We start from the raw sequence: 19,067 nt of genomic DNA, 5'->3' as shown, positions 1-19,067 counted from the left end.
CTTGTGGCTGAATCGCGCCTCGCTGCGCTAAACATCCTATTTATTGTCTCGAGAGAGAAATTACCTGCTGCAGCGATCATGACTGCCGCTGCATTTTCAAACGGGCTACACCAACGCGGGCTCACAAGTTGAAGACGAATATTTTTGCAAAAGGAGGAATGTCTTGATTGAACAAGTAAGGCTTTCGACATGATGAGATTATAACGTGGTTTATTAGCGTTGCTGCTTCCGCCCAGCTGCCTGTACTGCAACGGAGTGATAGCTGTTTGTGGACTGATACGAGAAATACGTCGTGGGGGTCATGCTGATGCCTTAGCGATTGGAGCGGATTCTGCGTGCAGCAATAAATATGATGGCCAGCCATGACGCACAAACGAGACCAATACATGAGTATGCTGCTGTTGCAGCGATACCAAGGTGCGGCGCTGCCAGCGAAGTCGCTGCTGAGGAAGATGAAGCAGATGGCGTCGATCCTGCATCGGTTTGACCGTCGTAGGCCTGGCTGGCAGACAGACTCCTTGATGCAGAACCAATGTCAAGACTACCGCCAGACGAAGTAGGGCTCTCGCTGACAGGTATTTTGTCGCCTTCAAGCGATGAGGACGCTTCCGAAGACGCAAATGAAGACTCAGCCCGATGGAGTAGGTACGATAGATGCGGTTGGATGAGAGATCCGAGCACGCCTCGATTGGCAACAGAGTCGTTGTACGACGGGTACGTCTTGGTGACTTCATCCTCAATCGGATCATCACCGATCGCGTTGGTGTGAATCCCGATAATGTACGTGTCGAGATCTGTGGAGCGTATCAACATGGGCGATCCCGGCGAACGCTTTGCTGATACATCACAATCATGGTGCAGCAAGTAGTCCGGTCCGCCGAACTCGCTTGGAAAATGGACTTTACAAAGCTGGTAGCATTTTCCAGCTTTCCCGTTGTCCCCATAGCCGACAAGCTGCACGTTCATGGCTGCGTTTTGCGCGAATACATTCGCAGATGGCAGGTGAAGCTCGCCGTAAGTGGTGCCTAGCTCTTCGTCCAGTTCCACCAGCACGTACGTGTTCTTCGTCCACTTTGTCCAGAAGTCCGACTGCTTGTGTACTCGAGTGACCAACGCTGTCTTGACCTCGCTTGTCTGTGGCAGGCTGAACACGGAGGAACTCTCGGGGCTTTCACGCAGCTCACCGTCTGAGTTTAGGACACACTCCGCCGCCGTCAGCACAATGCTCGGAGCAACCAAGGTGGCCGTGCAAGTGATGTCGTCACTCCAACGCAACAAGCCCACGGCGCTGTACGGATATGCGCTTGAATTCGAAACCTGCTGTCGACCGTCTTTGTCAAAAATGCTGAGCTTACGCGCTGAGGTTGAAGACCCAGCAGCACCGCGTTCGACTGGCAACTGTCGGAGATGCTGGCTCACTGTCGATTCACCAGCATTGCCCTCGGCCTGCACCACAATGCACGAAAGAATGCACACCAGAAGCCAGAGGAGAAGAGTTCGTCGGTTGCATCGTTGCTGAGGCCGAAGAAGAAGCGGGCTCATAGTACGAAGTGCCGCCTCTATCGTGGAAACCACGTTGTGCAGCGTGGCCTTCCCCACCAAGTCGAGAGTCGTCCCAGACAAAGCAACAATAGACCATCACGTACTGCCGTCGCTTCCTCGAATAGCAAAGCGCCCAGTGCTGGCAAAGCGTCGGGCGGGTTCGTTTGCGTCAAGTTGCTTCTGTATTTTTGCTTCTCGATCGCTCCTGTCGGCTTGTGTACTGTTACAACGACGTCAGATGGCAGCGAGTCGGCCTCACGTTTCGACTTCTACGACGTCGCATGTTTGCTCTTGATGCTTGTAAGCCTCGTGTTGGATCAACGTCCCAGTTTACCTAGAGGCTTTCAAATCGGTTGCTGCAGCAAAAACACAACGCTGGAATGGAGCGCCGTAAGTCGCTTTTGCAACGTCAGCTCTCGCAACGAAAACGGCTACGGAGCAATCGAGCAACTCGCCCAAGAAGTGCAAGGAAGCCGCTCTCGGCGGCGAGTCATCGCCAAAACTTCAACAACGCAACTTCAGCTGTGAGCATGGTCGAATCACGTGCAGGCCCCGTTGGTTTCGAGTCTTGGACAATCGGTCCTCGCAGCTCGCTCAGCGCTGTGCCATGTGACTTTGGCAGCCAACTCCAGCACCGCGATGTAGAGGCGCCTATGATTCCAATGATAAAGCGCTTGGTATGGTGGTCAGTAGCAAAGGCTTTGCCAACTAACACGGACTTCTGTCAGCTTCTTGAAATGAAGGCTGCTATCTAAGGCATTCTACTTGTGAGCGAACGTGTAGTCTCATAGACCTTGATGCCATGCAGAAAGGAGTATACTATTTGCTGTCCTTCCCTACATCTGAGCTACTGGCAGGCTCGATGGGATCGATACTTCACTTTGCTTCAGCATACGCGAACATGCGGCGGAAGAGCGTCTCGTACACGTCGATGCCACGCAGGAAGGTGTCCTTGTGCAGACGCTCGTTGTGCTCGTGAAGCAAGATTTCCGTCTTGTTCATCGGAGAGAACCCCAGGGCCGGGATGCCGAGCTGGCGAAGGAAGCGGCTGTCCGTCGCGGCTGGAAACACCTCGGTCTCAACGGGAACACCGACCTCCTGCGGCGCAGAAAACATGGTCAGCTCAATGCGAACGGTGCCGTTCTCACTACCTGTTCGCTGAGGATGACGACTTACCTCGCACCCTTCCTTGAACAGTCTCCACCAAATGTTGTCGTCGTCGACCGACGTCGTGTAATGCTCATGCAGCGGGTTCTTCCACCACGATACGAACTCCCACGAGAGTCCTTCAGCAGAGCACCATTCATCAAGCATCGTCTGCAATGCGCCAACCAAAGCCACGTTAGCACGAGACCCGTACGCAGTCCACTCCACGTCCACGACAGAGCGCACCTTGAATTTCTTCAGGTCCATGTTGGGCGAAATGCGGACGTCAAAACCAGCAACGGCCTCGGTGGGGATGACGTTGAGGGCGTGCGTCTTGCCACCGTCTTGGGACACGCCACTCTGCAGCATGTTGAGATTTACCGTAGTCACATCACCAAGGTTTCGCTTCTTGATATCGCCGTGCTTGCACCCCGAGTCTGCACTCAATAGAGCTTCTTGCTCCGCGCGAAATGCCAAAGCCTGCAGCAGTAAACAATTTTCAACACTCGCAGCTCGAAACAGCACGAACTTCGCGTCGGACGTAGAGCACTACCGACCTTGTTGCAGACATTGATGATCTTTGAAGTCGCCGTGTTCTGGATAAAACGACTTCCGTGTCCCGTCGGTCCCGTTGCCTTCACGTAGAACCACCAGGGCACACGCTCGCCGTAGAACACCGTAAACGCGTCGTTCGGGTTGGCGAGTCCCTCATCGAGGGCAAACGCCACAGGCTGAATCGACTTGTACTGCTCGCTGACCAGAAACGCCTCCATGCCGTCCACGCCGCCGATTTCTTCATCAGGCACAAACAACAAATGGATGTTCCTGCTCGGCACAAACCCCGCCTTCTTCAGTCGGGAGACAGCCTCCACGTATTGCACGCCGACGCTCTTCATGTCCTGTGTCCCGCGGCCATAAATCATGCCGTCCTCCAGAACCGTTGGCTGCAGCAACAAACGCATTCTAGTGAGCAACCGCATCCGGTCCATGCTGCTCCAAACCAGCCACCACTCACATTGAAAGGGTCATGCTTCCAGTGCTGACGAGACACCGGCACCACGTCATAGTGCGAGTTGAGCAGAATCGACGGGAGCGCCGGGTCCTTGCCTTCCCACGTCGCCTAACTCACGTCGCCAACAACTTGTGTCAGTTCACACAGCCGACTCTTGACGTCTGCAGCCACTTCCAAGCACTCACCACCACAATCGGTTTGTTGCCCGAGGGTGAAAACACCTGCACCTTCAGACCCACTACAACCAACAGCATTAGTAAATTAGCCACAGTCTCTCCCTTGAGCGGTCTCACCTTCGTCCAGGTAGCTCCTGAGCCAGACCGCGCACTGGTCCACAAAAAACAACAATTCCCCATTGAGCGCCTGCCCTTCAATTGCAGCCTTTCACTCCCTGTAGGCACCTCGTTGTACGCTCCGTTGGGGCCGTCGCCGCTCACGGACGGGATGCGGACGTACTGCAGTAGACGCTCGATGGACGTCATCGTGAAGTGATGCGCATTTCTGAGGCCTGTTTCCACTCCTAGCAGATGTGCTTAAGTAACGGCCACTAAAGTTGCAGGTCACTGGTGACGTCACTTGGCATGGCTGCACGCAAGACCATCCGCGTCGCCGTGCAGCACGAGATCGCTAAGCGCAAAGGCTCGCGCTTCATCTCGGCCGCGTGGCCGCTGTCGGGAGGTGGTGACGCGGCCTCCGACCTGGTGAAGCAGCTCGTGGAGACGCAGCGCGCCAAGTTCCCGGCTGCCAATCACCACTGCTACGCGTACACGACGATGGACGGACGCGAGTTGTGCTCGGACGACGGAGAGCCGCACGGAACCGCCGGGCGCCCCATCCTAGCCTCACTGCAGCGCGCGCGGCTGGTGGATGTGTGCGTGGTGGTCACACGAATCTTCGGCGGCGTGAAGCTTGGACCGGGAGGACTCATCCGAGCGTACGGAGCTGCGGCGCAAGAGCTCATCGAGCACGCAGAGATTGTCGAAAAGGTGCCGACCAAGCTACTGCGCGTGCGTACGGCCTTCTCGTACGTTGACGTGGTCAAACGGGCGTGCGACCACTTCACGGCGGACTTTGTGGCGCAGGAGTATGCAGAGGACGCAACGTTCACAGTCAGTGTCCCTGTTCTCAAGGCTGACGAGTTCATCGGATTTATTCGAACCAAGTCGTCCGGACGCGTGGAAGTGGAGGAAATGTAAACTGAACTGGCACCATGTACATCAAAATATCATTGGGAATCAGCACAATGTGTGCTTAACCTTCGTGTCGGTAAAGCACCCGGAAGCTGGTCCAAAACGCAAGCTAGCCCTTTACCCACCACCTCCACGCGGGCATCAAAGCGGCTGTAGTCGTGCTATCGCACTTCCGAGTAGTTTTCGGTCAACCACTGCAGGACCTCCGTTTGATGGTGTCGCGTCGCAATTGTCCTCGCAGCAGCAACGGAGAAGCGCTCCTTTTGCGTTGAATGCAGGAATTCGAGCATATCAAAGTCGCCCAAGGCAAACGCGTTGAGCATGGCATACATGGGGCAGTTCAGTCCGCAATATTCGTACAGCCACTTGACGACCTCGACATGGCACTGCTTGGCTGCACCTAGCATCGCCGCGGGTGAGCATTGCTCACCAGCGTACTCATAGAGCCACTGTACGATTTCCAAGTGCCCGCTAGATGCTGCAGCATCTATAGTGTGAGAAGAACATTTATCCAAGCAGGAAGAATGCAACAGCTTAACCACATCCAGGTGACCACCGCTAGCAGCGCATTTCAACGCGTCCGATACGACTCCTTCGGGGCTGTGAACAAGAAGCCACTGAACCATATTAAGATCTCCATTGCTGGCAGCGACATTCAAGGCGAACTTTGTGCATCCTTCTGTACGATTCGCGTGTAAGAACTTCACGACTTCCAGATGCCCATTTGCTGCAGCTTGATCCATCGCCAAGTCGGTGCACCCTTCACCACGGTTATAGTGGAGAAACTTCACCATACCAAGGTGGCCGGCCTTGGCAGCTCCATCCATGGCCTGCGTTGTGCAACCCTCACTCCGATTATCCTGCAACCACTGAACAACGTCCAGATGGTTCATTCGAGCGGCCAAGTCCATCGCTGCTGTCGTGCAACCTGCATTTTCGTGCTCATCCAGCCACCGCAGCACTTCCAAGTGTCCGTTCATTGCAGCTCTATCCATCGCCTTCTCCGTGCATCGTTCGGGTGAATTCTCATGCAGCCACTGCAGCACGTGGAGGTGGCTAAACTCGGCTGCCAGATCCATAGCGTCCGTGCTGCACCCAACTTTCTGGTTCACATGCAGCCATCTCAAAACCTCGATATGTCCATTCGCTGCCGCGCCATCCATCGCCGCCGTCGTGAACTGCCAAGCGTGTTTCTCCTCATTCTCACTCAGCCACTTAACCATCTCGAGATGTCCAAACTCCGCACACAGATCCATAGCGCAGCTCGACTCGTCCAGCAGCTCATTCTCCATCAAAAACGCCATCATTTCCAAATCTCCGCGCTTTGCAACAGCATCCGTTGCACCAGTCTTGCATTGATACGTGGCATGGTCCCGTAACCATTGCACCGCTTGCAACTGTCCTTCTCTGACAAGGACACCAATGTCCAGCACGACACTAGGGAAGGTCTCCACGAGCCACTGCACCGTATTCAAGTCTCCACGCACCGCCGCCACTTCAAAGGCCTTGAACACCGCCGCGTAGTAGTCCACGCGCAGCAGATGGCGCTTGGTGTCGTGCACCCACTGAATTAATGGCAACTCTCCACACTGCGCTGCCGCCAGCGCCGTCGCCCCGTTCAGCGCCTTCGGGTGCCGCTCGTACAGCTGCTGCACCATCCAGAGCTGTCCGAGCTGCGCGGCTCTGCACATGGCGAGGCGGAACTGCCGCCACTTGGCGAATTGGCAGCGCGCGGCGTCCGTGGAGCGCAAAACGCGAGAGAAAAGCCGCTCGCTGCGGTGCTGCACGCAGCAAGGCAGAGTGAGACGCGACCATGGGAACAAGAACTCGTCCAGGAGCTGTAGCACATGGTCCAGAGCTTGTACGTGCGGGTTGACGTGGCACACGACACGTACGGAGGTGAGCAGAGCGTCCGGGTCCATTGGAAGATGTCAAATGAAATTGGTTGAAGCTGATGAATTGTCAGGCAAATTTTCGACCAATGAAGAGGTCGGACTGTCATATCACATAGCAACTATTCTACTGCATGTCGTTCATCATGAGCCCACAATTAGATTGATTCTTCCGAGGTGACATGGTGCAGGGGAACAACGTCGTCCTTGGCGACGACAGCGCTGCCCCGACGAGCGACACCAGCTCCATAAGTATTTGTCCGCAACTCGAGACGCCGGCGGTCACCTCCATGCCAGCCACGTCGTCTCAAACGCCATCTGATCCGCGTAGGAACCCTCTGAACAGCAGCATTCCGTCGTCCTCTTTAACCCTTCACGACGCCTTACCCCGGCCCCACGATCCCCCACAGCGCTCTACTTTGGACGCCGAGATGGAGAGACGTTCGCCCTACGATCCAGCGGTGCGCGGCCTCGTGGGGCGCAGTAACAGCGCGTCCTTGGACCCCGAAGACGCCCCGGAAGACGCAGAGCTGCTAAGACAGCGATTTCTATTGAGTACGCCCGTCAGTGGGGACGCAGTGAGCTCAAGACTGTTGCAGGCACTACCTCAACTGGCTATTGGCCAATTTCTGCAGGATTTCAACAACCAGACGCCGCCTTGGAGGGGGTTCGCGGCCGGGAGACAGGACTCAACGACGACGGATGACACTACCGGACAAGGGGGCGAGACAGGGAGACTGCTACCCACACAGAACGATAGAAATGAAGACAGAGGGGCGTCTCCGCCACGGAGTCGGCGGCGGTTGAGCTCCGGTTCGTCGATATACTCCATGTCCGCGAGTGGAGAGCTCGAACGAAGTGAAGGTGGTGATGTGCCATCAGGGGCAAGTGGGAACGGGACAGAGAGTACAGTAGCTGCAAGGCCTACTGGACGTGCGTCACGAGGCAGACGGAACTCAGACGAGAGCGAGGATCAGACGGCGATGGACGAGCTGCAGGGGCTGTTTCGGCGGTGCCACAATTCACTGCCATTTGTGGCACTGTTTTTGATCTACTTTGCGTACCAGCACGCGACAGGCATTCTGGTGCTTGTTGTCGGCACGGTTGCAGTGATGGGACTCGATCAGCGTATGCGCGCGCAGGTCGCGCTGAAGGAAAGTGCCAATACGTGGCATCTCCTAGGCATTGTCGCCATGTGCGCGATTGATATGGTTGCGATATGCTCCGTTGATGGTCAGCCGAACCCGTTGCGCCACTTTTCTCAAATACTCGAGTTAAAATCGACGCGTGGTAGCGGCAGTGACAGCGGATTTCTCTCCACTGGCGGTATCTTCTGGCAGGTTCTTTGGACCGTACTCGTCAACGGTAAGTGCTCACGCATTGCTGGAACTGTTCCAAGCTGCAAGGCCTTTCAACTGACCTGTGCTCCTATTTTTGTGTGTGGATTTGATGCTGCAAGCAGACTTTCTTGTGCGGTTATGGAGTATCGTAGCCAAAGCGTTTGTAGCCGGCGCGAAGTCCGATCGATTCCACTGCGAAAGGAAATATCGAGATGAAACAACAGCAAATACGGATCAGTTCCCAACCCCAGCGGTTGGGGACGAGGGGGATGCCACGACGACAGTCACACCACCGACTCGGCAGGCCGTTTCGGCCGTCGCCTTCTACCGACGAAAGGTATGCAGTTGGCATGTTTGCACGTATCTATTGTATCTACAGGTGCCTTTACTAACTAGTGTTCGCTTTGGTGATTTCAGCGAAAGCTCTATGGGATCATTGAGATGTGCTCCATCTTTCTCCGGTCGCTGCTCGCCAGCATCCCGTGGTGCAGCTTTTACCAGATCTGTGCCTCCAAGTTTATGGCAGACGTATTCACATTTGCCTACCTCTTCATCAAGGTACGTGGATATTCTGCAATGATGGCAGGGTTGAGTGTTTGCCTGGCTAACTGGTGCTTTGTGAAACAGGGCTTAATTCTCGCAACCCAAGGCCGACGTATCTTTTTACTCGCACGCTCCTTCGTAATGTTGGGACTCGAATTCGGAGAATACGTCTCACATGATGAGCTGGTGGAAGCAGGGTCACCGGACTGCTCTATCTGTTACGAGCCAATGCGGCAGCCTGTCAAGCTTGCGTGCTCACACATGTTCTGCGAGGAGTGTGTGACAGAGTGGTTTGACCACGAGCGTTCGTGCCCGTTGTGCCGAGCTAGTGTTGGTTCTTCAGGTCCGACCGATGAGGAGAGCGTAAAGCCCCAGTTTTTGGACGGGCGGACCAGCCTCGTGCCGCAGCTTCTATAGACGAATCAGTGGTAAGATACAGACTTGGTTCCGCTATTCCTCACTTAACATTATTCCCAACGCCTCATTTCGCTTTTGCGTCGTAGCCTCCCAACTGCATTATGAAATGTAGTTAATGGTGACCGTGCCTGGTGCAGCGAGCTGTCCAAGCGTAAATTGCCGCGACAAAGTCCCTTCGAGCACTGCCCATTCGCGCAAACTGTCGCGGCGTGGAGAGCTTGGTACAGCGGAATTACTCACGAAAGAAGAAGCTTCATCTTCAGTCGATGATGCCGGAGTTGCGGACCTCGGCGTTAACTCGATCACTTTGAACTGCATGCAGACCAGAACTTCCACTTGAAAAATACCTTTGGGGGCGTCGGTGATAAGCCGCATCTGTACGGGACGCGCATCTTGGGACACCGGGCAAATGGACACATGTTCCTGCTGGCAGAAAAAGCTAATGGCATCGTAGATGTCTCCACCACTTTGAGTTCGTGAGCTGCCTTGCAGTACTCGCTCGACAAAAGCAAGTGCTCGAGCCTCGCAGTTTGTGGCGAAGCGGTGTGCTGGGGACGATGGCTGGCGCAATGAAGCTGCTGTGGAGCCAGTCTTTCCCGGAGCCTTGTGCTGTGCACAAGTTTCTTGCTCGAACTCCAAGATCCGTTTGACCATGTACTTGACCACCTGCGACACACTGTCCGATTCCATGTCGTCGCTTTCGTATGGGTCGCCGGCACTGAAAAGGTGATCATCCAAGAGCACTTTGTCGCGGCCAAGGTCTTTTACGATCTGAATCATGCTCAAGTTGACACTTGCGCGGCGTTGAAGAGTTTGCTGGTCGACTCGGTTGCGTAGCCAGCTGACCGAGACGCACACGGGAAAATGACGTTGCAGTGTCTCGCGGTATCGATCTGCAGAATCATTGGGAGGATGTTAGAACGCAGCAAACATTTCAACTGTGCAGAGCGAAATCCTACCGATAGTTGGAGCCTCGCGGAGAGCGTGTTCGAGACGGTGAAGCTGAAATCTGCACACTCGATCCAAGCAGGACACCCAGTCGCTTACCTCTTCGTCAGCATCATCTTCAGATTTCCAATCAGCTACTCCAGCCCCAGAAAGTGGTGATGTGACTTCGAAAATAAAGGACTCGTAAGGCGTGGGGGCTCTGGTCGGGGATAGGACGTCTGCGTGAAGTCCGTCCTTGGGAAAACTCATCTGCGTCTTGTAGGGCACGAGAAGCTGGAAACGGTGAAAAAGCTTCGATCTCCGTGTCGAGCTGTCATCCTCTAACGCGGTATTCATGTCGTTGCTGGGAGACTTGGGAACGAGCCTCCGGACTTGACACCCTTGTAATTTGATGATTCGAGTTGCAGGTTCCTCTTGGAAGGCATCCGATATCATCCCGATCAAAGAGGCTGTTGTGGGTAGCCCAAACCTACTTGCAGCCGGCGCTGGTGCAGTCGGTGGAGTGCTGCCGCCAATATCACGGACCGGAGCATTCTCTTGCCGGACAGGCACCATCTCGAGTTTGCTCTGATCTTCAGACAGAGAACATTGCAACAGTTGTGCAGCAGGGCGAGCACCAAAGAGCGCTTTGACTGCTGCTCCACTTCCAAGAGTTCCAGGATCGACCGCTGGCGACGAGGCTAGTAAAACCAAGCGACCACTTTTGAGGAACTTGGTGGCTTCGAGTTTTTCTGCGTTCATGCTCTTGAGGATGTTGCCTAGCTCCGCGTACAGGAGATCCATGCCCGTCTCGCTGATCTGGTTCTCTCGTCCCAATCGCTGTATCGAAGTCCACAACTGACGCACACGTTGCCGAGCCTCCCCATTCAAGTGCATTAGCTGCATTGATGCGTTCAAAAAGGTGTCGCTCTCGTTTGCAGCTATACGGTCGCCATTGCCTTGCTGTTTGTCCAGCATGTTGGTAATAACCACTTCGCGTTTCTGATCAGGCTTGTTACTTTTGCCTTCGGCAAAGCCTTTTGCACCGCAAAAACTTCCTGGAAGAGGAGAGACCGAGACTGCAACATTGCCGTCTGAATCGGCCGCATTCTTGAACAAGATCGGGTGAATCGATGCATTGGATCGATGTTGGGGAGGCTGCTCACCCGGACGTTGAGCGCCTGGCGAGGTGTCCGCTAAATTGACAGGAGGTGATGCTGCGCCATCTTCTGGTGCAAGACCAGGAGAGTACTCCACCATGTTGTCCTGTGGTTCTGCGGTTGAGCAGAGCACACGCGCTCGGAAACAACAACGCTTGAAGATAATGCAAGTCGCAAATGCAGGTTTCCTGAGCTCAGCTTCACTTACCAAGGAGCAGAAGCGCAAATGGCGAAGACGTTACGAACCTGAACAGCTCGGCGGGTGCTGGCTGACAAGTCTCCTGCAAGAATAGACTCGGCGACTCCGTTTTGTATCATCTCTATATATTTCCCTTTCGGTCAAATGCCCGGCGGCTTGCTGCAAGATTCGTGTCGATTCTGTATGACTTCCTGGTCATCGGGCTACACAGTTGAGGACATAAATCTCGCGCTGGCAGTAGTTTGGTTCAAATGGACAGAAGATCGGTACTAGTCTTCGTTACCCATCCGGTCGAGGGTCTTCTTTAATACTTCGAAAGTTGTCCACGACACCGCCACGGAAGGCGCGTGCACCAGCAGACGCGGGTACACGCCCCGGAAAAAGCCTGCATAGCCTTCCTGCGCCTTAATCTGAATCAGCGCGTCCATCAGACCGGCGTACTGCCGACGCAGGACCGGTTCCACCCGCTCAACCTGAAGAACGAGAGAACCAACCACCAATACATTAGAATCCTCAAATGGATAAATCTTAATTCTGGATAACGCATTCCACGTACACCAGCGCGGCCATTAATCGAGCACGAAGGGGGAACTGTGATGGATACGCCACGTGTCTGGAGCTGCGCACAACGGGTACGAGATGGACACTGTGAATAAGACAGCAAACAAACAGGAGGAGTAAGCTAAGAAGGCCCTGAGCGGGATGCACAAGAACCTGAAGCTTTGGTTTCGAGAAGCGAGGCGACATCGAAGCCGACTTCGGTCGAGGGTGAGCGCGGATTCCTACCGAAGCTTCTTCCGCAACCATCATAGATTGAGTCTGCAACCGGGTCTTGGCCACATCCAGCGGGTTCGTCAGCGCGCCAGCCTATCGCCACCAAAAAGCAGCGACGGTCGGTCAGTCCGTGCAATAACGTCACACCTACTAAGTCACGAACGTACCAGGGCTCCAGCCGCGGCGCCAGAGGCGATGTACGCCGAGACGTTCATTTCTCCCGAAGGGTTCAATATCTTCTTGAAGGTCTCGTTCGTCGACACCATAATCATACTAAAATCGCAACAAACCGCCATTTAGCACCTCAAACGCACGCTCTCGTGCGCAGCAGCACTGTCGCGTACCTGTACGGAAGGTTCATCAAGAGCGTGGTGGGGAAGCTAATATACAGCGCGCGCAAGCCTTCATGCTTCATAACCTGTGACCATCAAAACTCCTGTGAGTAACCCCAGTAACTCGGCGACAATGGCGGAGACGCAGGGCCCAGCAACATAATCACCACCGTCTTAAAACAGTCTCCGACTCCGTTGTAGTATCCTAACTGTAGCCGCTGTTTGACGACCTGACAAATATAAAAACCGCAGCCCATCAATTATGACGAGCATGATGCGCCACGTCAGTCCATGGATCCGCCACTGCAAAAGTCAATAAAAAAACAATTCGTACGTCCATGGGGGTCATGATGAGGTCGTGGCACACAGTAGCGATGACGCCAGCCGTGCCCGAGGCCATGGGCGTGAGTGTGTTGGTGTCTGCGCCCAGCGACTTCTTGGCCGCCTCGAACACCGAAAAGTATACGGCGTGGGCCGGCAGACTGGCGCCCAGCATGGTGCTGACGCCGCGGAAGAGCCGCAGCGGGCCTTCCTCAGCCACGAGCTTGCGCGCCGTCTGCCTGGCCGACAGCTCGAGCGGCTTCCCGTTCACCGGGCAGCGCTGGCACTGCATGTGCGTCTTGACGGTGTCGATGGGGAAGATGGACACGTGCTCGGCCACGCCCGCGGCCGAGCCGGCCAGCATGTGGTGCACGAACGAGCCCTTCTCGGGCGACCACTCCTCCCAGTCCTCGTCCAGCGCGGCCATGGCTCTGGTGCGATTGGCTGCGATTGGTGCTGTTGCTTGGTGCCGCCGCTTGTCGAGTCGGAGCGAGGTTCGCGATTGCGGGTCTCCCTTTCTTTACAGGCCACACACACTGTGTGTGCGTGGTGCACACCGTTGGCCGACGTTGGGGGCGATTGTTGGGTAGAGCGCTTTGAGCCAATGAAAATCAAGTACCTGCGTAAACCCATAGTACATTTTATTACAGGTATATCTGTTTTGAAGTAATTAGTAATAGAGGATAATATTCAAATTGTCTGAATCGGAGGTGCAGTGATATCGCTGTACGCGGGATGTGAGACAAAGTTCAACAACCGCTGCGTGTTAAACCACCCAGCCGTGTCCAGAGCAAAGCGCCCGTGTCGATGAGCATACAAACTCCAAGATGTGGCGGATCTATTCGCGGCTGTTGACGCAGCAGGCTCCAGGGATGAATGAATGACGATCACTTCAGCTTTGGCCAAAGGCAAGTTGCCATTGCTGCAAACGGCATACGCCGAGCGAGGAAGCTGTGGAGTTTGCGCAAGTCCAGAAGAGTCCGCTCGAATACGTCGCACTCGCGCAGATATCTGTCATGAAGCAGTGACTGGTTGCGGGGGCTGGAGACGAATTTGCCAGCGGCAGCTCGTTGAGGCAAAGCCCGATGGGAAGAATGTAAAAAAACTGACACGTGCGGCGCGTGCCGGGAGCAAGTCACATGCTCGAGGCCCAGCGTGCCATTTCACTTGACTACGAACGCCCACCTTTATCCATTATTTAGCGGTCGATCAGGCGGGAGCGATGCCAGTGCGGGGCCAGGTGCGGGCTGTCACGAGCCTTCAACCGCCACAAATTGATACTCGAAACGCTGGTCACTCATTCGGGCAGCGCGTGCTGGCGGTGTGCTAGCGGTGTGCCGATGCCGCTCTCCGTCTCGACATCTCAGCACGAGGACTTGCTCCATTACTTCGACAGACACGGCATGCGAGGGGTGGTTGGATGTTTGGGTGGAGCTGTCTGTGCTTGGAGCTATTGGTGGGTAGTGGTGAAAGCGACGCAGTGATCGTGCATGACTTCCGGCTCGGTCCGAAACGTGTTGTGCGCCTACCGGTACAATGTTGGAAAACATAGCCCTTTAGCACGTCCGGTGATTGCAACTTTCAGCGTCGCACAACTCCACTTTCACGACCAGGAGGGTGTGGTGGGTCGCTTGCTGGGCTTCCGGGGGGGTGCCACTGCATAACATCGCTGGGGAAGAGAGATCTTTGACGAGGCTACATGTACATATCGATGGCAACTTGCAAGGCAAAGCTGGCGACACAGCCAACGGACGCGCAACACTGGCAGCCATCCGTTGCCAGCACCTCACTGATGTGTGTGCTCCAGTGGGACGAATGACGATGACGTTGCGCGAGAGAGCGATCTTGAAGCGCCGCTCGAAGCTCCGTCACCAACTGCCGCGGGATCTCTCCGCGCGAGCGCGAGCGCATTCTGCGTTCATCGCTCCAGGCCGCACCCGGTCCAGCTCTCAAGCCCGTCGCCATGCGTAGCGTACCTCCCCGCGTGTCTCGCGGCGCCACCACCGCTGCCAACGCCGTCGCCGCGGCGTCCGCGCGGCTCTCCATGACCGCCGACTCCACCAAGGCGCTGTGGGACGGATTCTTCCGGGGCGCCGAGAAGATTGCGCGGATCTCCACGCCCGAGCCGCACAAGCCGGTAGCAGTCGCCTCCGAGCGCACGCCACTGCTGCTGTTCGACGCTACGGTTGTGCCCAGCAACGGCATCAAAGACGAGGAAGCGTCGATCACGCGGTGCATCAAGAGACGCCACAGCAGTGAGGGCCAAGCTCTGCTGCGTCTGGCCTTCCAGATGCTGCTGTTCGCCGTCGTGGACTTTGCGCCCAACTTCCTCAGCGGCGTGCTCACGGGCCACCTCAGCGCCGCGCACAGCAGCGAGTTCATGGCGGCGCGCAGTCTGGCGCTCATCTTCAACATGGTCACGAGCACGACGCTGGTCGCCGCCATGAGCGCCGCCATGGACACGCTATGTGCCCAGGCCTACGGTGCCGGCCAGCTACGAGAGCTGGGGCTCTTCTTCCAAACGGGGTTGCTGGTCTTCGCCATTGGGTTCCCACCGGTGGCGCTTGCCAGCTTTTACTGCGTCGAGCTGCTCGAGTTTGCAGGTCAGAGACGCGAACTCGCCCAGTTGGTTCACAGCCTCGTGCTGCTGGCACTGCCTGGGGTGCCCTTCACGGCTGTGAACGCGCTCATGTGCAAAATCTTGCAAGGTCAGAGCAAGGTGGAGCCCCTTGTGGGCGTCGGGCTCATGGCCAGCGTCGTGCAGGCGACGCTGCTCTATGTCTTCATGTTCCGCACGTCGTTGGGGTTCGCCGGCTCAGCTCTCGCTATCTCAGCGACCATGGCCTGCTACGCCGTCGTGCTGGCGACGTACTTGTACCGCAGCGGTCTCTACCAGCGCGAGTGGCCAGGTTGGCAGTTCTCGGAGGCGGTTCGGCTCATGCCCGAGTTCCTGCGTTTGGGTGTGTCCGGAATGGCCATGTTCGTGTGTGAGGTGTGGGGCTTCGCGGTGGTGGGACTTTCCTCCGGGATGCTGCCCCACGCAGCCGCCGTCGTGAGTGCAGACTCGAGCTACGCCAGCCTTCGGTGGCTTGGAGCACTCTGGTACGCAGCCATCTCGCTAGCGGGCTCTGTGAGGGTCGGCAACGCGCTAGGTGCTAATGACCCAGCGCGTGCCTGGCATGCAGCAAAACTTGCTTTGGGATTAAGCACGGCCTGCGCCCTCGTTGCTTCGGTGGCGATGCTGCTACTCCACGGTGTGTTGCCCTTCGCATTTACGAGCGACGAGCGGGTCGTGTCAATCACGTCCAAGCTGTTACTGGTGACCAGCCCACTGCAGGTCTTCGCTGCAATCTCGTCGGTGTCCCAAGGCATTTTCCGTGGGTGTGGCCTGCAGTCGCTCGGCGCGAAGGTCAACTTTGTCTGCTACATCCTGATTGCTGTTCCGTTGGGGCTCTTGCTTGCTTTCTCGTTCGAGATGGGGCTGCTGGGACTCTGGCTCGGGTTAAACGCCGGCTTCATCGCGAGTGGGGTCTTCAGCACGTACTGGTTGGCCTTCCGAGCAGACTGGCCAATGCTGGCGTACCAGGCAGTGCAGCGGACAACGTGTGGAGTCCCAAGCAACGATGAGGATAAGAGTGGAGCTTGCTACCTACCGTCGCCGATGGCCGTGCGAGACGTCTCGTACTCGCATGAACCTATGCATGAGCCCCATGCATACACTGATGCCCTTCGACCGTCCGAGGGTCTCATATGAGGCGATGGGCAATTTAACCTAAGAAAGACAAGAGTGCAGGATAAAATAACGTGAAGTACCAAAGTGAAACAACTATAAATCCTGCTTAGAACTGGTAAAGAGAGATAACCGTTTCCCCCAAATTCGATACCTTGAGTTGAAAACCTATTTACAAGTACGAAAAACTTCACATGAAGTGATCGTGGAATGCTCACGGTGACTTCATCCAGGACCCCTTAGGCTGTCACAGCGACGTCAATCTCAACTGTGCCATCACATTCAGTTGGAGAGCCATGCTTGGCCTCATGAGCCATTTTCTCCCAACTTGTGGCGCGCAACCAGAAGACACCGGCGACCGCAAAGATGACGGTTCCCGCCATATTGCCAGCCCACAGACCGGCAATGCCGGTATCGAACTGGATCGCGAACACCAACCCGAGAGGCACCCCAAGCACGAACAAACACACAAAGTTTAGCTGCGCGCAAAGCAACTGCTTTCCACAGGCACGGAACACGGACTGCATCCCGAAGGCAAACCCCAAAAGCGGCAGCAAGGGGAGCAGCTCCTTGATAAGGTCCGTCGCCTCCGTCGTTGCTTCGGCATTAGGAGTGAACATTTGAGCGTACGGCGCCGCGATGTAGGCGGTGATCCCAGCCGCAACCCCCGAGACCGACACTGACGCACTCATAACAATGAGGCTGATGAGACGTGCGCGCCGAGCTTGGCCAGCGCCCAAGGCGTTGCCCATGCGGATGGCGCCTGCAATGCAGATTCCCAGCAGCGGCATGAACGCGAGACTGATGACCGACACGAAGATGCCGTTCGCGGCGATCATGACGTCGGCGTTCGGCAGCATTCCCGCGAGCAACGAGATGAACGAGAACCCAACCAGCTGGAAGGTCATCATGAGCACACTCGACACTCCTAGTCGTCCGATGCGGGGGACGCGCGCCCACGCCTCAGCCCAGTCCCAACCCGGCCACGCTTCGACAAACACGCGGTTGCGCAGCACCACCGGAAGCACGATCACCACCTTCAAGAACCACCCGATAGGACTGCCCAGCGCGACACCAATGTACCCCAACGACGTGTAAAAGGCCAGAAACGACGCCGCGAGAGAGCTGAGGATGAAGCTCACCAGCGACGCCATCACAAAAGGGAACACGATGTTCTGTGCCTGCAGCGCGCTTTTCATGACCGCGTACATGATGCAGAATGGCACCAGCAGCATGCTCACAAGCAGCAACTGACCCGCGACCTCGGCGATGTCCGGGTCCTGGCCCAACGCGACTAGCATCGGCTTACCGCTGCACAGCACCACAGCAATGAACGGCAGGCACAGTAGGTACACGATGGTGGCAGCCTGCGTGACCCGCCAGAGCTCCACCATCCTCTTGGCCCCGAAGGCGTGCGAGCACATAGTGTCGATGGCCGAGGACAAGCCCATGATGAGGCCGCCGATGATCATCATCTGCACGAGGTTGGACAACTGGTAGGCGGCGAGGATCTGCGTGCTGTGGGCGACATCGGTGTGACCCATCATCATACTCAGCGCCAAGTCCGGGAACATCTCGAGCATCACAGCCAGCATCATGGGGAAGGCCACGGCCAGCAGCAACTTGGTCTCCACGGTCACGATCTCCCACGTCGAGAGCTGGTTGTCGACCGCCACGGCCGCCTTCTCCTCCTCGTCCAGGATCACCTCCACCTTGTCGACCGAGGGCAGCAGCGGCGTGCGCTCGCTGTCATTGCGTTTGAGGGGCGTGCCGGGTCTCGGACTCACGCTCGCACGCCTCACAGCGATGACGTGCTCTTCTTGCGGACCGTCCACTTGGTGCAGCAATTCGTCGTGAACCAGGCGCGGGATCTCCATGGCTGCCGGCAGTCGACTTGCACCTCTCGCGTCGGATTCGAGACTGTCAGCGCAGTGTCTGTGCAAAGCAAGTCAAGTTCGGGCAAGACGATGGTGGTGTGCCACCTGATTAGGTTTGATCTTGATGACGGCGAGCGTACCCTAAACACAAATAAGTTGGTACTTTCGTTTCTCTAAAGCACCTGAAGTTGGTACCCTACCACATGGATACATGGACAATTTTGGGTGATACGATACGGTATTTTCAAAATAAATACTGTACTTTGACAAGTACCAACATTCCCGAAGTGAACTGCCAATCCAAAGCGCACCGCGGTCGCAGCTGCAGACTGCCACTGCTGGCCTGCGCAAGACTCACTCACGTCCAACATGGCAGCAAGCGGCACCGCTCCTGTCTTGGCCGCGTATGTCGCCTGATGTCGTGAATCCCACCGCCCCCAACGTTTGAGATGAGGCACGTTGAAGGTGTCGAGCAATGGCTATCATTTCGCCCCATGGATGCCTGTCACCACTTCCTCGCGTTGGAGCTTGAGCCAACGAGGTCCTCGTCGAGCTGCGCTGGTGTCCTGCGAGCCAATCGCCTCGCCATGCGGTGACCAACTTCTGCCCGTCATTGGTCGTGGGACGACGCCACTCATCAGCCAGCACCAACAGAATAGAATGCT

The 19,067-nt window shown here is 56.2% G+C and overlaps 9 protein-coding genes across 11 annotated transcripts; 3 read left to right on the top strand and 6 right to left on the bottom strand.

Moving 5' to 3' along the window:
* Positions 1–312: 312 nt before the first annotated feature.
* KRP23_8008 (uncharacterized protein) lies at positions 313–1,542 on the bottom strand (the record flags this gene model as incomplete). The annotated part of the gene is made up of 1 exon (XM_067893395.1): positions 313–1,542. One exon carries the CDS (start codon positions 1,540–1,542, stop codon positions 313–315), a length of 1,230 nt encoding a protein of 409 aa, XP_067745182.1.
* Positions 1,543–2,418: 876 nt separating this feature from the next.
* Positions 2,419–4,182, bottom strand: KRP23_8007 (Aminoacylase-1; the record flags this gene model as incomplete). The annotated part of the gene is made up of 8 exons (XM_067893394.1): positions 2,419–2,640; positions 2,719–2,859; positions 2,935–3,168; positions 3,246–3,632; positions 3,704–3,808; positions 3,886–3,938; positions 3,994–4,027; positions 4,102–4,182. The coding sequence occupies 8 exons, from the start codon at positions 4,180–4,182 to the stop codon at positions 2,419–2,421; spliced, it is 1,257 nt and encodes a 418-aa protein (XP_067745181.1).
* Positions 4,183–4,281: 99 nt separating this feature from the next.
* Positions 4,282–4,896, top strand: KRP23_8006 (IMPACT family member YvyE; the record flags this gene model as incomplete). Its single annotated transcript, XM_067893393.1, has 1 exon — positions 4,282–4,896. One exon carries the CDS (start codon positions 4,282–4,284, stop codon positions 4,894–4,896), a length of 615 nt encoding a protein of 204 aa, XP_067745180.1.
* Positions 4,897–5,051: 155 nt separating this feature from the next.
* KRP23_8005 (Secreted RxLR effector protein 124) lies at positions 5,052–6,812 on the bottom strand (the record flags this gene model as incomplete). Its single annotated transcript, XM_067893392.1, has 2 exons — positions 5,052–5,284; positions 6,236–6,812. The coding sequence occupies 2 exons, from the start codon at positions 6,810–6,812 to the stop codon at positions 5,052–5,054; spliced, it is 810 nt and encodes a 269-aa protein (XP_067745179.1).
* Positions 6,813–6,964: 152 nt separating this feature from the next.
* On the top strand, positions 6,965–9,082 carry KRP23_8004 (RING finger and transmembrane domain-containing protein 2; the record flags this gene model as incomplete). The annotated part of the gene is made up of 4 exons (XM_067893390.1): positions 6,965–8,147; positions 8,245–8,459; positions 8,540–8,680; positions 8,750–9,082. 4 exons carry the CDS (start codon positions 6,965–6,967, stop codon positions 9,080–9,082), a joined length of 1,872 nt encoding a protein of 623 aa, XP_067745178.1.
* Positions 9,083–9,181: 99 nt separating this feature from the next.
* Positions 9,182–11,269, bottom strand: KRP23_8003 (uncharacterized protein; the record flags this gene model as incomplete). The annotated part of the gene is made up of 2 exons (XM_067893389.1): positions 9,182–9,975; positions 10,042–11,269. 2 exons carry the CDS (start codon positions 11,267–11,269, stop codon positions 9,182–9,184), a joined length of 2,022 nt encoding a protein of 673 aa, XP_067745177.1.
* A 368-nt stretch (positions 11,270–11,637) lies between these two features.
* Positions 11,638–13,222, bottom strand: KRP23_8002 (Mitoferrin; the record flags this gene model as incomplete). Of its 2 annotated transcripts, none has more annotated exons than XM_067893387.1 (7): positions 11,638–11,841; positions 11,925–11,987; positions 12,083–12,235; positions 12,310–12,415; positions 12,487–12,560; positions 12,645–12,704; positions 12,809–13,222. In XM_067893387.1, 7 exons carry the CDS (start codon positions 13,220–13,222, stop codon positions 11,638–11,640), a joined length of 1,074 nt encoding a protein of 357 aa, XP_067745175.1. The 2 variants fall into 2 exon arrangements, with proteins under 2 accessions (XP_067745175.1, XP_067745176.1); XM_067893388.1 differs by having other exon boundaries at positions 11,925–12,014; positions 12,155–12,235.
* Positions 13,223–14,758: 1,536 nt separating this feature from the next.
* KRP23_8001 (Multidrug and toxin extrusion protein 1) lies at positions 14,759–16,549 on the top strand (the record flags this gene model as incomplete). 2 transcript variants are annotated; one of them, XM_067893386.1, is made up of 2 exons in its annotated part: positions 14,759–15,925; positions 15,981–16,001. In XM_067893386.1, 2 exons carry the CDS (start codon positions 14,759–14,761, stop codon positions 15,999–16,001), a joined length of 1,188 nt encoding a protein of 395 aa, XP_067745174.1. The 2 variants fall into 2 exon arrangements, with proteins under 2 accessions (XP_067745174.1, XP_067745173.1); XM_067893385.1 differs by having other exon boundaries at positions 14,759–16,549.
* A 215-nt stretch (positions 16,550–16,764) lies between these two features.
* KRP23_8000 (Protein DETOXIFICATION 40) lies at positions 16,765–18,402 on the bottom strand (the record flags this gene model as incomplete). Its single annotated transcript, XM_067893384.1, has 1 exon — positions 16,765–18,402. One exon carries the CDS (start codon positions 18,400–18,402, stop codon positions 16,765–16,767), a length of 1,638 nt encoding a protein of 545 aa, XP_067745172.1.
* Between the last annotated feature and the right edge of the window lie 665 nt (positions 18,403–19,067).

Source organism: Phytophthora ramorum, assembly GCF_020800215.1.
Source record: "Phytophthora ramorum isolate Pr-102 chromosome Unknown Phyram_PR-102_s0006, whole genome shotgun sequence".
NCBI lineage: Eukaryota > Oomycota > Peronosporomycetes > Peronosporales > Peronosporaceae > Phytophthora > Phytophthora ramorum.
This window is presented reverse-complemented; position numbering and strand designations above follow the sequence as displayed.